At 45.4% G+C, this 12,376-nt stretch overlaps 2 protein-coding genes and 1 non-coding gene across 3 annotated transcripts in view; 2 read left to right on the top strand and 1 right to left on the bottom strand.

Moving 5' to 3' along the window:
• The first annotated feature begins 233 nt into the window (after positions 1-233).
• On the top strand, positions 234-304 carry Trnag-gcc (transfer RNA glycine (anticodon GCC)). The gene has a single exon. It is a non-coding gene; the product is annotated as a tRNA-Gly (tRNA).
• A 1,541-nt stretch (positions 305-1,845) lies between these two features.
• On the bottom strand, positions 1,846-10,586 carry LOC135814029 (DNA damage-regulated autophagy modulator protein 2-like). Its single transcript, XM_065327075.1, has 7 exons — positions 10,193-10,586; positions 6,502-6,555; positions 6,144-6,211; positions 5,286-5,428; positions 4,288-4,459; positions 3,839-3,924; positions 1,846-2,669 (listed from the first exon to the last, which is right to left on the bottom strand). Exons 1-7 carry the CDS (start codon positions 10,273-10,275, stop codon positions 2,382-2,384), a joined length of 894 nt encoding a protein of 297 aa, XP_065183147.1. The 5' UTR covers positions 10,276-10,586; the 3' UTR covers positions 1,846-2,381.
• Positions 10,587-11,333: 747 nt separating this feature from the next.
• The window catches only part of LOC135814025 (uncharacterized), a 51,575-nt gene continuing 50,532 nt past the window's right edge, over positions 11,334-12,376 (top strand). Inside the window, exon 1 of the mRNA XM_065327069.1 lies at positions 11,334-12,036. Coding sequence (XP_065183141.1) covers positions 11,707-12,036 — 330 coding nt within the window. The 5' untranslated portion in view covers positions 11,334-11,706. The remainder of the gene's footprint in view (positions 12,037-12,376) is intronic.

Raw genomic sequence — 12,376 nt, 5'->3', positions numbered from 1 at the left:
CCATGTCATCACCAGGCAGTACCAGCTAATTATGTAGTACATTTTGTAGCTGGCCAGGTGGTAGGTCTACGCGTGCAGAGAGTATGCAGGCCACAGCAGCTAGCTCGTGATACTGTTACATAGCGCTCTCCTCGGTCAAGGACGGTTGACATAACAAGGATCATCGGCGTGCTGAGGAGTGAGGGAGCCGAAATCGTTTCATATAAAGAACACGTGATTGGTTTGTTATCCAAGCATTGGTGGTTCAGTGGTAGAATCCTCGCCTGCCACGCGGGGGGCCCGGGTTCGATTCCCGGCCAATGCATTTTTTTCCTTTTTTGTCATTTGTGGTAATCCATTCCATTTCCATTTCAGTCTCCAGCGCTAGCGCCCCCTCGACCTCCCAGTCTAGGTCCGGGACCGTCCTCCTCTCGATCAAAGACTTTTTTAGTATTAATTTTTTTGTACATGTACTTTGGTTTACAAACTAATTACTTACACACCAGAGACTGAGAGTATTGCAGTCCTGGCACGACCTAATCCACTGCTTTATACAATACAGTAGAGTGTTGAATCCTGACTCCTTTACCGCTGCTGGGATTTGGAGAAGCAAGGCAACCAATGGCAATGACCAATGATGTCATTGCGGGTTGCGCGCGAGCGTCATCGAATCAATCTGAGTATGAAAACAATTTTAAATTTATGTTTTTCAGTACTACTACTAGTATTTTGTTTTACTTGTGCAGCAAGAATCTAACATGGCATACTCTTGCGTACAGTCAGCCTACAATTGTAGGGCAGCATGCACTTGATCACCCTTCATACACATTGTAACACCAGCGTCATTTTAGAAACCTGAATACTAGTACCGGTATTATCCCATTCATGCAAAAGTGACAACGCATGTGACTAAGTGACTTGCTGAGCCAGTATTCCAGACTTGCAGACTCCAGCAAGGGAGTTGTAACATACTTTTATAATACAGTAGTCGCGCGCCCAAGAACGTTGTTTCCAAGGGGTTAGCCTGGGACGTTCTTATTTTTCTGGGAGGTTTAGTCCCACGTAACGGATACGGGAACGTGGGTGATACACATAAAGTTCCTGCAATGGACCCACGTTTGCAATGTTGTGTTTAGTCACACGGAACAAACAAAAGCATGAAGCGAAAGGCACAAACCTGGTCAAAAACGAAGCTTAGAAGCTCATTGAATATTTTGATTTCGTGCTTCGGAAACTTCTTCAGCTGAGCACCCTCACAGGTCGCACAATGCGCTCCATTCTGATTTTCACCCACGTTCTGGCGGAACGTGGGTGAGCCTCCATACACGGTATATTATGTCGTGAATCAGAAAACGTCTGTACGTGGGTCACTGAGTATCACGTGGTACACACACGTAATACGGTAAAGTACCCACGGATTACGTGGGACTAAACCTCCCTAATAATATGACTCCCTGGTTGTATGTTATTCAACTTATTTATTTTACGACCCTCTGGTGTAACTTACAAACAGTGCTTGTCTGATGTCCTGTTGCAACTTGGACATCCCTGGGTTCTATAAAACTTCTATTCTGCTCATGTTCAGTTAAGTTGCTCTCAAAAGCAGGGAGCCCTACACATACGTATGGGTATGTGTAGGGCTCCCTGCTCAAAAAGTGAAAATGCAGGACTTTTGCATAGGAAAGTACTGACACCTGACGGTTTATTTATTTTTTACGAGAAACCACGAACCTCGAGAACAGAATACTGCATGATAGGGGGCTGGCTGCTTTTTCGGACCGGGTTTGGGAAGAGCCTTCAAAAATCGGACGGTTTGGCAGCACTGGAAACAATATCCCTACGACTCCCGGTAAAAAAAAACACTCATTAACGTTTCTGCAAAACATGGTACTTCTACTTGTACTTCAGAAGAAACCCGAAGGCAAAGGGAAGGAAGCATCAGCATAGCTGATTTCAAAGCAATGTTTGTCAGTAGGAACGAATTTGGAAATGCACTGTCTGTGTCGATAGAAGAAGCCTTGAAAGAAGCAAATAACTGGAGGAATCAGCCAGCCCTTTTGATTGCAATTATCGAATATGTTGAATGCGAATACTTTAAGATGTTGGAGGAATCGTATATTGAAAAAGATTAGCACCAACTATATTTAGGTCTTATAGGTCTATGGCTAAATACAAAACCCCTAAAAAGTAAAAACCATATCTTTTTGGAAATGACTACAACCATCAAGTTCGAGAAAGGTTTTGTGTGAAAAATATCATGAAGAAACACATGCGGTAAAAAAAGTTCTAAACACGTGGAATGAAGTAGGATGCAAAGCAATTCTATGATGCAGAATAGCCAGCAAGTATGGGATTCGTCTCAAGCAGATATTTTGTGTGAAAAGTAATGATATTGCCAGGAATTAAATATAGTTCGATTTATGGTTTGACAAATAGTTTGCCGAGTTACGACCACTTGAAGTACTGTTGTGTAGCAGAGGCTCATGCTCATCGGGGTTGTTCAAAGTCGGAGATGTGCTGTCACGCAAATGAGCGTCGCTGGACAGCAATAGGGGATCCTCCAGGTGAAGTCGTAGCTGAACGTCGAGTGTCAAGCGAGAGAAGTCCTTGACGTACGTCAGGAAGAACAGCAGGAAAGCCAGGCCCGTACACCATTCACCAATGGTACTAGCTATATGTGACCTGAAACCCTGCAGGTGTTGCGCAATCAACACAGGAAACACGATAGCGGCGCAAAAATGACACAGCTCAGAACTTCAAGTTTCAAAAGAGTAATCGGATGAGTGGCTCAACCAGAGCACAGTCGCATACTGTAATTTCACAAATTTTTGGTACTTTCGGTGCATCTGTTTTGTGCCTAAAATTTCAATACACCAAACAAACACTAACACGCATAATCCAATAGGGAACTGCTTCTCTGTACCTAAAATTTCTGTTCACCTAACCTGGCCTTTTGCCCTCATACCGAAAATATTGAGCACCGAATATTTCTGAAATTAGAGTACAGTCAGACCTCGCATAACCGCACACATCCGTTTTCCACAAAAATATCCGGATAGGCGAGGGAACCGGATAACCGAACACCGGTTATGTTGGATGCAATGCGTATGTTGTAAATCCGTAACCAGCTATTTTCTTCCGGATGGCGAGGGATCCGGATAAAGGAGGACCGGATAAGCGAGGTCTGACTGTATCTTCATCTTATTTTCAGTCACCAGCCAGTGGCAACAAAGGCTGCTGTGCTGACATGAATCAGAATACAGTTACACATCTTCATCTTATTTTCAGAGTCACTAGCCACTGGCAACAAAGACTGCTGTGCTGACTGAGTCAGCCGCAGTAGTTTTTAAAGAAAAAAAGTCTAAATGACTACACACGCTCACCGCATCATGAACCACAAGCGTAATTGCAAACGTTCTTTCTACATCCCCCCCCCCCCCCTCCCCTGCCCTCCAGAGTTCATAGGACAGAAAAGTGACAACAAACTGGGGAAGGTGATCACCAATAAGACTAAGAATGCAGTGAAGAGTACATACCAGTTACTACATTGTAAACCTTGACAGCTCCGCATGAGTATGGAAAAAGCGGCAATTTAATACCGCTATATCACATTCGATAAATTCAAGGATGGGTGACTGCAGTCTTGCGCTGCATCGCTATGATCTGCATGCCGGACATCAGTTTTGACCGGCAGTACATGTATTTATTTGACTAATGTCAAACAACATAAGGGACGGATTGCAATGACGGGATGTACTATTCTGAATGCACAGTTGTTTATGTCTTCTTCATGCACTGGATTGTACATAGAAAAGAAAAAAACTGATGACCTGCACTACAAACAAATTGATGCACTTACCCCATTCTTCGTATTCCAGTGCAGTGCCTCATTGGAGTTGAACTTTCCATGCAGTTCCAGCAGCGCAATCTCAGCATAGGTTGCCGCTGTGCACCAAGCCACACCATAGCTAAGGAAGCTCTCATTTAGAATATTATGTATCAATGCAGTGGGCCAGCTGACTCCAGCATGCGAGCACTGCGTGGGTGAGAGGAAGCATGCGAAGGTAATGGAATGGCATTGCCAACACAAGAAACTGCCAGACACTACACGTAGATGTACGGGCCAGATGTTTGAGAGACTAAAATCAATTCTTTTCTTTGCAAAGACTGTTTTTTTGTTTGTTTTTGGTTCTTTTTTGTCTCGACACAAACATGTACAAAATGTAATCGGTGATCTTAGGTACACTGTACACTATAGTGTATCAACTCTGGTACTGGAGTGCACACAACATTGCAGAGTGAGGATACCGATGATCAAAGACACCGAAGAGAAGAGACTCAGCAGGAAGCGTGCATCCAGCATGAGCGACGTGCTGGTGTGCATCCTGTACGTGATCAGTGTCTGCAACCATGCGTAGATGCAGCCACCGAAAAAGGCACCGCCTGCACCCAGGATATGCACTGATAGGACGTTTACATTCTGGATCAGAAAACAAGCAAATGAGAATCGAAACAGTTGAGTTGAGGAATTTAGAAATCGAGGCATTTTTGTTACCGGTAAATAGCAGTGCATCTTGAGATGAGGCTATCACACCACGAGTACATGTAGTTTGCGATTACATGTACTAAACCTCAGGCGCAAGAAATACATAGGCCAAGCGTCCAGGGTATGAAGCCACAGGCTCTCCAAACGCCAGCGCACACGCCAAGGATACCGCAAACCATCGATGACTACTGCTAGCAGCAATGCAAAAGCACACGGTAACTGTATGTCCTGCCATGGGTACTGGGTTACTCGCTAAAGCAACATACTGTCGCGGTCCGTGGACATTGAAATCCGATGGGATGACCGGGGCCGGCGCCCTTACTGCTTTTAGCGCGTACACGCACTGTAGTTCACGCACACACTGTACACAATGGACCAGCAGTGCTCGCGGCTCCAAGGCCAATGCCCCAGTGGCCGCTTGACTTCTCAATGGAGTTCAATGTCCGCGACAGCACATGCAGCACAAAAAGTGTACAGCACCCATGGACTGGGTTACGTGCTCTTGGCATCGCCCAACCTGACACGACGCCATTCCCTCACGGCAAACACACTCTACACTAAAGTCACCTGAAGCACGGAATCGGCAACACGCGCATTGCCAAATTCACCTCACTCAGACTGAACAACGTTTTCTATGCCAAGTATGTCTGTTTTTAAATGATTTACAGAGCAAAGAGTGTCCAATAGAACTCCCCCACCCCTCACACAAAATTAAAATAACCAATATAGAACCTGCCAGCGCGTGGTATGCACATCTTACCTGGAAGCTTGCCACAAGCAGCATGCCCAAAGGAGACACCATGCCAATGTAAAAGGCAGCTTTGTTGATCCTCAACACTTTGTTTACATCTTCACGGTTATAGTCTGCTACGTGCCGATAGCGTATGAATATAATAGCCGCGGCTGCATCAACAGAAGTAGGAGAGACCCAGTGCCAAATTCAACGATTTACGCCTGTAAGACATTCTAACCCGAGCAACTTTGATGACGCTGACCAAAGCAATCCACCCTCATCAGCAAAACAGCAGGGGGCACTGCATGATCCTGGCACTATGAATACTCACACACTTGACACACATGACGCTTGGTACAGTATTCATGAAGGCAAAGTTTTACTAGCCAGCATTGTAACATTCTATTCCACATGTACTACATACATGTACATCAGCAAGAGTAAATAAGCTCCCAAAGAGTGTGCAACTCTGCATACATGGTCTCCGACGGCGAAAACTCACATCACATGCTCCAAGTACGATTTGGCACAATTATTTCTCTTGACGTTCTACACCTGCTAATACATTGTTTGTGTGCCCAGCACCTTTGATTTATTTTTGCACGACAGGCAAACAAGTACAGATAGTTTGCTGACGGTGTGTCACATGTAACGGTTTACCAGCTACCTTGCCCGTCAAGGACTGTGCCTCCATCATGTTCTGCGTCCTCAAATTACATAACAGGTTTACGGTAGCGCAGGGCTCTTTGCCACCTTTAAGGCATCAGCAAGATTCAGCCTGGGTGCCGCAATCATGATTATAAAAAGCTGCTGGTAAGTTTCCAGGTCCATAGATATTGATACCGGGACAGACGCCCAGCCTACGTGCATATCTGAAATACATACCGAGAAATGCACCGATGCTGAGGAAGAACGTGAATATGCAGCTCTCTGGTGGATCTGAGCCCGTGTCACTGCAGCAGCCCATGCATGGTCCAGCACATACACACGTGCATGGAGAGAGGGAGGGAGAGAGAGAGAGAGAGAGAGAGAGAGAGAGAGAGAGAGAGAGAGAGAGAGAGAGAGAGAGAGAGAGAGAGAGAGAGAGAGAGAGAGAGAGAGGCGGTCAAAACAGTGCAACAATATTAACTTTTAAATCAAGAGTTAGCAACCCAGCAAGCCACATACAAGGACAAAACGGGAGAAATCACCGAGGCACTGCAGTGCTGTCTCACAACCCATTCATGCACCCACCCACACATACCTTATGTATGGGAACTCAAATGACACATGACCGGAGTAAGCCGCAATCAAATACCTGGAAACAGGAAACAGAATAGCATCACAGTGTCAGCTTAAGAACAGAATTTCAACGGCCAATTCTTATCATACCAGTCCTGAGTTGTTTAACTTTTTTTAGGCCACATTTTTCAAGGGCTGCGCTCAGCGAAAACAAACCATACAGTTTTCATGAAAAGTAGGCGGAAAAATGATCTCCTTGAATTTTCGATTCCGATTGCAGGGCTAAGGCTGTGTTTACATGAGAAATTTCAACCCGGGTCGAGTTCAGCCCGGGTTGAAAGTCTGTACGATAGACAAAAGAGGTGAGCGTTTACATGAAGACAGTTGACCCGGGTCAAATACTGATATGCCGCCAAAAGTCCACTTCTACAGTCCTGTATGGTCACGTGAATCCGTTTGCGCGAAATTTGTGTCTGCAGTGCCGTTCAAACCTGGCGCGAGATACGCACAGAAGTGCGTTCGTACGATTTTCTTGACCCGGGTTGATTTCAACCCTCCCCTTGGGGGGGGGGGGAGGGTTGAAATCAACCCGGGGCGAAATTTCAACCCGGGTCAAGCGCAATGCGTCATGTAAACGCGCAATTCATTTTATGCACATGGCGGGTTGAAATCTGACCCGGGTCGAACTCAACCCGGGTTGAAACGCTTCATGTAAACACCGCCTAAGTTACATTGCACGACATTTTCGCAGTTTTTTTCTAAATATGAAAGCTCCGGATTCATTTTCGGTTTTTGGACTTGATCAGTCAGAAAGTAGACAGCATTTCTGAGAAGCCCACCCAATGGTATATTATATAGCCGTGAGCTAAATGATCAATACGATCTAATGTATGAAGATATCGCACTGGAACAGTACACAAAGGGCCGGAGCTGCCATATGTATCTAACATTGACTGAGCACGCGGTCAATATTAGATTTATCACGAATATTTGACTGCTTAGGTATGGTGAAAATCAATGGGAGTCAAATTCAGTCAATACTAAGAGAGTGATAAAACACACTGCGGGGTGAGAAAAAAGTACTACGTCGGAGGCCCCTGCGTTATACCATACCAGCTACTGTAAGAGTTGAATCTCTAACGGGACATATTATATAAAACTCTAAGAATGTTACACCTATGTTATTCCTTCTCTCCTCTGTACTAGAGAAATAGAAGACAGGTGTGTGGTGGCAGGGTCGTTAAACTTTGTGCCCGATAAGTGGGAATTTTGGAAATCATTAAACTTTAGACTCGTCACATTTTTCAACTCTTACAGTACTTGACCTCGGCTACAGAAACTGGGCTATTGAGTACAAGTATAGACTGTTCCGGCTCCTGGAGGTACCTTATACTGCAGTTTCATGTCTTATTTTAACAAATACAATTTGAAAGTGGCCTTTTGACTCTGGGAGGGGGGGGCATTTAACCCACATGTACATGACTTGTACTCTTGTTGAAAACACCCATTTCAAGGTTTACGAATGACATCATGGTGACATTGTGTGTGCGGTCTACACATCAATCACAGTAGCATGCACAATACGCGCATTCGTCTTCTATGACATGGTGCGGCGACGCTCGGCAAAACGGAAACAGTATGGCAATCAAGTGACGACAAGGAGCTCCACCATCCCCTTTGGTATACCAGCTTTCAGTCACAGTTTCTCAAAAAATTAGAAAGGTGCCAGACATATTATCCTTCTACCTCCAACCTTCATTTGAACTTCGCCGATTTTTACTAATCCTCTACATCCACATGCTAAATATAGGTGCTTCCGAGTTCTAACGTTAGCTAGGAGCGGCCTGCAGGAGAGGAGAGCCTGAGCAGAAGATTAAAACAGGATACTCTGGAATGCAAGGTACTAATCCTGAACAGACTACATACCGTAGAGTCTTGTATAAAAGCCGCGGCTTCTATGACTTTCTTGGTGAAATTTTGCAGGCTTCTATATGAGACAGGCTTCTATACAAGACAGGTATTTCTATGTATGTCAACACTAAAACCAGGCTTATGTGTGATTTGATGGGCCCAAAATTGCGGCCTCTATTCGAGGGCGGCTTCTATTTAAGTGCGGCTTTTATACAAGACCATTATATATTATTATATATTATTCCCATAGCTATGCAGAAGACGTTACTTCAGTAACGTCTGGCGCCAGGGTCCACACAGCTTTAATTTGGTGTTTGTTTGTTTGTGTGTTTGTGTCACGCCTGGCGCTATCCCGTATCTGTCCCGTACCGTACCGTACCATCAAACACAGCTGGCCACATACAGCTGGCCGCAATATTCAAATAGGGCTTTCAAACGCAAGATCATAACGTGAAGCAACTTGGAAGAATGAGTATGAATGCGAAGTGTATGGGGGAATGCATGCAGGGCGATAGTGCTTGTTCGAATCCCAGGTTATGCCTAAAAAATAGAATTGAAAAAATTATAACATCCCTATGCTTTTTTTGCCTAGGTCATCAAGGCGGTAGACGGTGTCGTATTACCCTCGACCGTACATGTCCCGTACCGTACCGTGCCATCAAAGACGGCTGGCCACAATGCATATTCAAATAGGGCTTTCAAATGCAAGATCATAACGTGAAGCAACTTGGAAGAATTAGTATGTATGCGAAATGTATCGGGGGATGCATGCAGGGCATGCGGGTTCGAATCCCAGGTTATGTCTAAAAAAAGGAAAAACTTAACATCCGTGTGCTTTTTTTGTCAGGGTCATCAAGGCAAAAAGGCATAGCGTAGGGCCCTGAGCTTCCAAGCTCTCTCATATGATATTATGACCTCGGATACACAGTACCACTGCGGAAGAATTCCGGTTATTATGGCAATTGGCGGTATGTTGAACTGAGATTTCACTGTATATGATACTATATCCCACTTAGGATGGTGGCCCGTTGCTGCGTCCTCCGACCCTCCCCTGGCTAAAACCGTGTGCGTAGTATAGTCTTTATAGACTGAATGGGGCTACAATACAGACAACGACAGAGTCTAACAGGTGCAACGTTTGCCCGGCATTCAGCGCAGTATTGAGTCCGTCGTTCCGCATCGTTCTCCTCTTCTTCAAAGCAGTGAAGGTGGTTTGCGAGTTTTCGCGGATATTTGTACAGTACCATGTCGTCTCCGATTCCTCTGCCGAGCTCGAGCTCTGAAGTATTCAGCATTCTGGTTTGCATCGAGCATACCTGAACCGCCACATTCCTGGTACACTTGCGAGGCGTCCCGAGAGTAAGGATAATGGAAATGCCTGCACATAACCGGCACCCTGTGAACGTTCATTCCCGCAATGGAAAGTAGTTGCAGGTGTTTGCAGCAGGAAAGAGAATGTCGAGCCGCCTCATCTAGTACATGTTGTCTTTTTCAAAGACATGGTGTCGTCTTATCCGGAAGTGAGTTCATGACCACATGCCCACGAATCCATTCACGTGAACATCGTAAAGATGTCGTGCACGGGAGTATAAACGTAAACGCGCAACTGGTGATGGCCTAGATCTGTGCCGCATGTATCTTGTGGCATTTGCCTGAAATCTTACATTTCCTGGTACGCGTAATGGCAGGAGCACATAACTCTTGGGAATACTAATAGTGTACACTGGAGAGATTCACGTAACACCAGTTTATAACACATGACTTGTACATGTACACAGCGTCTCAGCGTCACACATACTCACGTGGTGATGAAGCAGCCACCCGTATTCACTAAGAGAACAATGGGAAGATATCCCAAGCCATATTTTCCACAGGAGCATACCATAATTGGTGAAATGAGATAACTGATTCTTCAAAGGGGAACACTCACAAATACTAATTTAATTTCTTCCAAGCAGCTGCAAGGTTGAAAGGGCGAGAATAAAATGAAAAAAATTAATATGATCTGGAAAGGAATATGAGACGTGCTCCCACGCCCTACTCAAACACACACCCTACTACTGAGTCTGTATTTTGTTAGAAAAGAAGACCATTCCACCACGGCTGATCGAGCATGTGAAACGATCATGTATGTACCAGTGAAAACAACAACAAAATGTTTGAACCAGTTACCTGGCAGCTCTGCATGCATACTCTGCATATCATGATAATACCATGTACCATGGCATGATATACAATGTAGATCTACCATGCCCCAGGGATCCTGGAGTAGTAAAATACCTGCTCCCTGCTCTGTTCTGAGCTCAGGCGCATATCGCGCACGGACTGCCCTTGCGCAGTGAGCTCGTACATCGATCGTACATCGCGCATATGCATCATGCCTCATGGTACGAGCATCATCGCATGTGCCTTTGAGTTTGAATGACTTCACTGATCATGATTATACTCAGGCTTCAGCGGGATTTCCCCGGCTAGAGCCTACAATAATAATGACCCACACATTATTATCATATCGTGCGCGTTGGCTGTCTCCAAGAAATTTTTGAATCGCTGGTACGTAGATCTACAATGGTGAACAGACGATCGATCGAAGGCTTCTCTTGTTTGTATGGAAATGGACGCATGGAGGTGAAAGAAGCACTAGCGTTCCACTTGAGTCTTGATGTCCGACACTCGTGCTGAGTCAGGGTAGTTGCCAGGATCTGGAAGCCCTTCCGTAGCTTGGGCGAAAAAGAACAAGCTTCAGAATCGCTCCAAGCTCTGGTAGTGCTAGTGGTAGATCTAGCTACGAACCTGTGACATTTTCGTATTTTTCAATGCGTTTTGACATGCGACTTGTTCACCACATCATGTGCACAATCTCGGGGTGATCGCCTGGCGGGCGGCACGGCACCCCCTCGACTCGATCGAGCCAGTCGAGCACTACACGCGAGGCGGCCTTGAACACAAGCTCCCGTATCCATTGAAAATAATAATTGAATTTTTGATTTTTGTTGCATATCATTTCAGTTACTACAGTGAATATTGGGTGGCATGTTGTTCGATTTCAGTTGCAGGTGAATGAAGCCGCTCTTCTGCATCCATGTACTCCATGCAGAATCAAGAGCTCTGTAAAATAACGAAGTTCGTTGAATGATAAAGCCTCTTTTCGGGCAAAGCAGAGAACAATCACCATGTATCAGTAGTCAGTGCGTTTGGCTTCGGTGAAATGGTCCACAATATTTTCGCAAATACCGAATTGGAGGTTCTGCGCTGAATTGTCACCCTTCCCTGTATAGTAACACAGCTTGCTGCGCGCACAGCGACTAGGATTGTGATGGAGAGAGTCGGGATGATTGAAGGCCGACACACTGATCGCCACGAAGTCTCGACCAAACCCAGTAAAGCATTGTCTGCTCGTATATTGCACATAGACGACACCACCGGAACCAGACTTGTACTCAACATCAATGAGGAACTAGCCCTAAAGATCAGGATTTCTTGTGCAAGGAAGAAGGCTGTATTCACTGCGTCAGTAGCCAAGTGCAGACGAACTGCATTGGAGATAGTCAATGAAATGTTATACCGTCAAGGGTGGCGAATGCACGTCGAATGGATGCAGTCATCGAATGTGCTGCCATTCATCGAGATACTAATCGGCACGGAGGTAGGTTGTTGTGCGAGCGAGTGAGCCCATGTCAAGTGCAACACTGTGCGAGCGAGTGAGCCCATGTCAAGTACAACACTATGCCACCGTTTAGAGTTCCAATTTCCAGTTTCTCCCTCCCCATATGCAAAGGCATCTGTGAGAAAACCATTCCTGAGTAGTTTCTCAGCATGCAAATGTACAATCAGTCATGAACCTTGTACACATCACCCAGACGCAAAAAGACATGCCGAGTAAATTGTCTGCGTGGACAGAGTATCTGATGAAGCACGGAGAACGTACAAAGTCTCACACACACACACACACACACACACACACACACACACACACACACACACAC

The sequence above is a fragment of the Sycon ciliatum genome, chromosome 4 (assembly GCF_964019385.1).
Source record: "Sycon ciliatum chromosome 4, ocSycCili1.1, whole genome shotgun sequence".
NCBI classification, from domain to species: Eukaryota; Metazoa; Porifera; class Calcarea; order Leucosolenida; family Sycettidae; genus Sycon; species Sycon ciliatum.
Note: the sequence above shows the minus strand (reverse complement) of the source record. Positions and strands in the feature narration are given on the sequence as shown.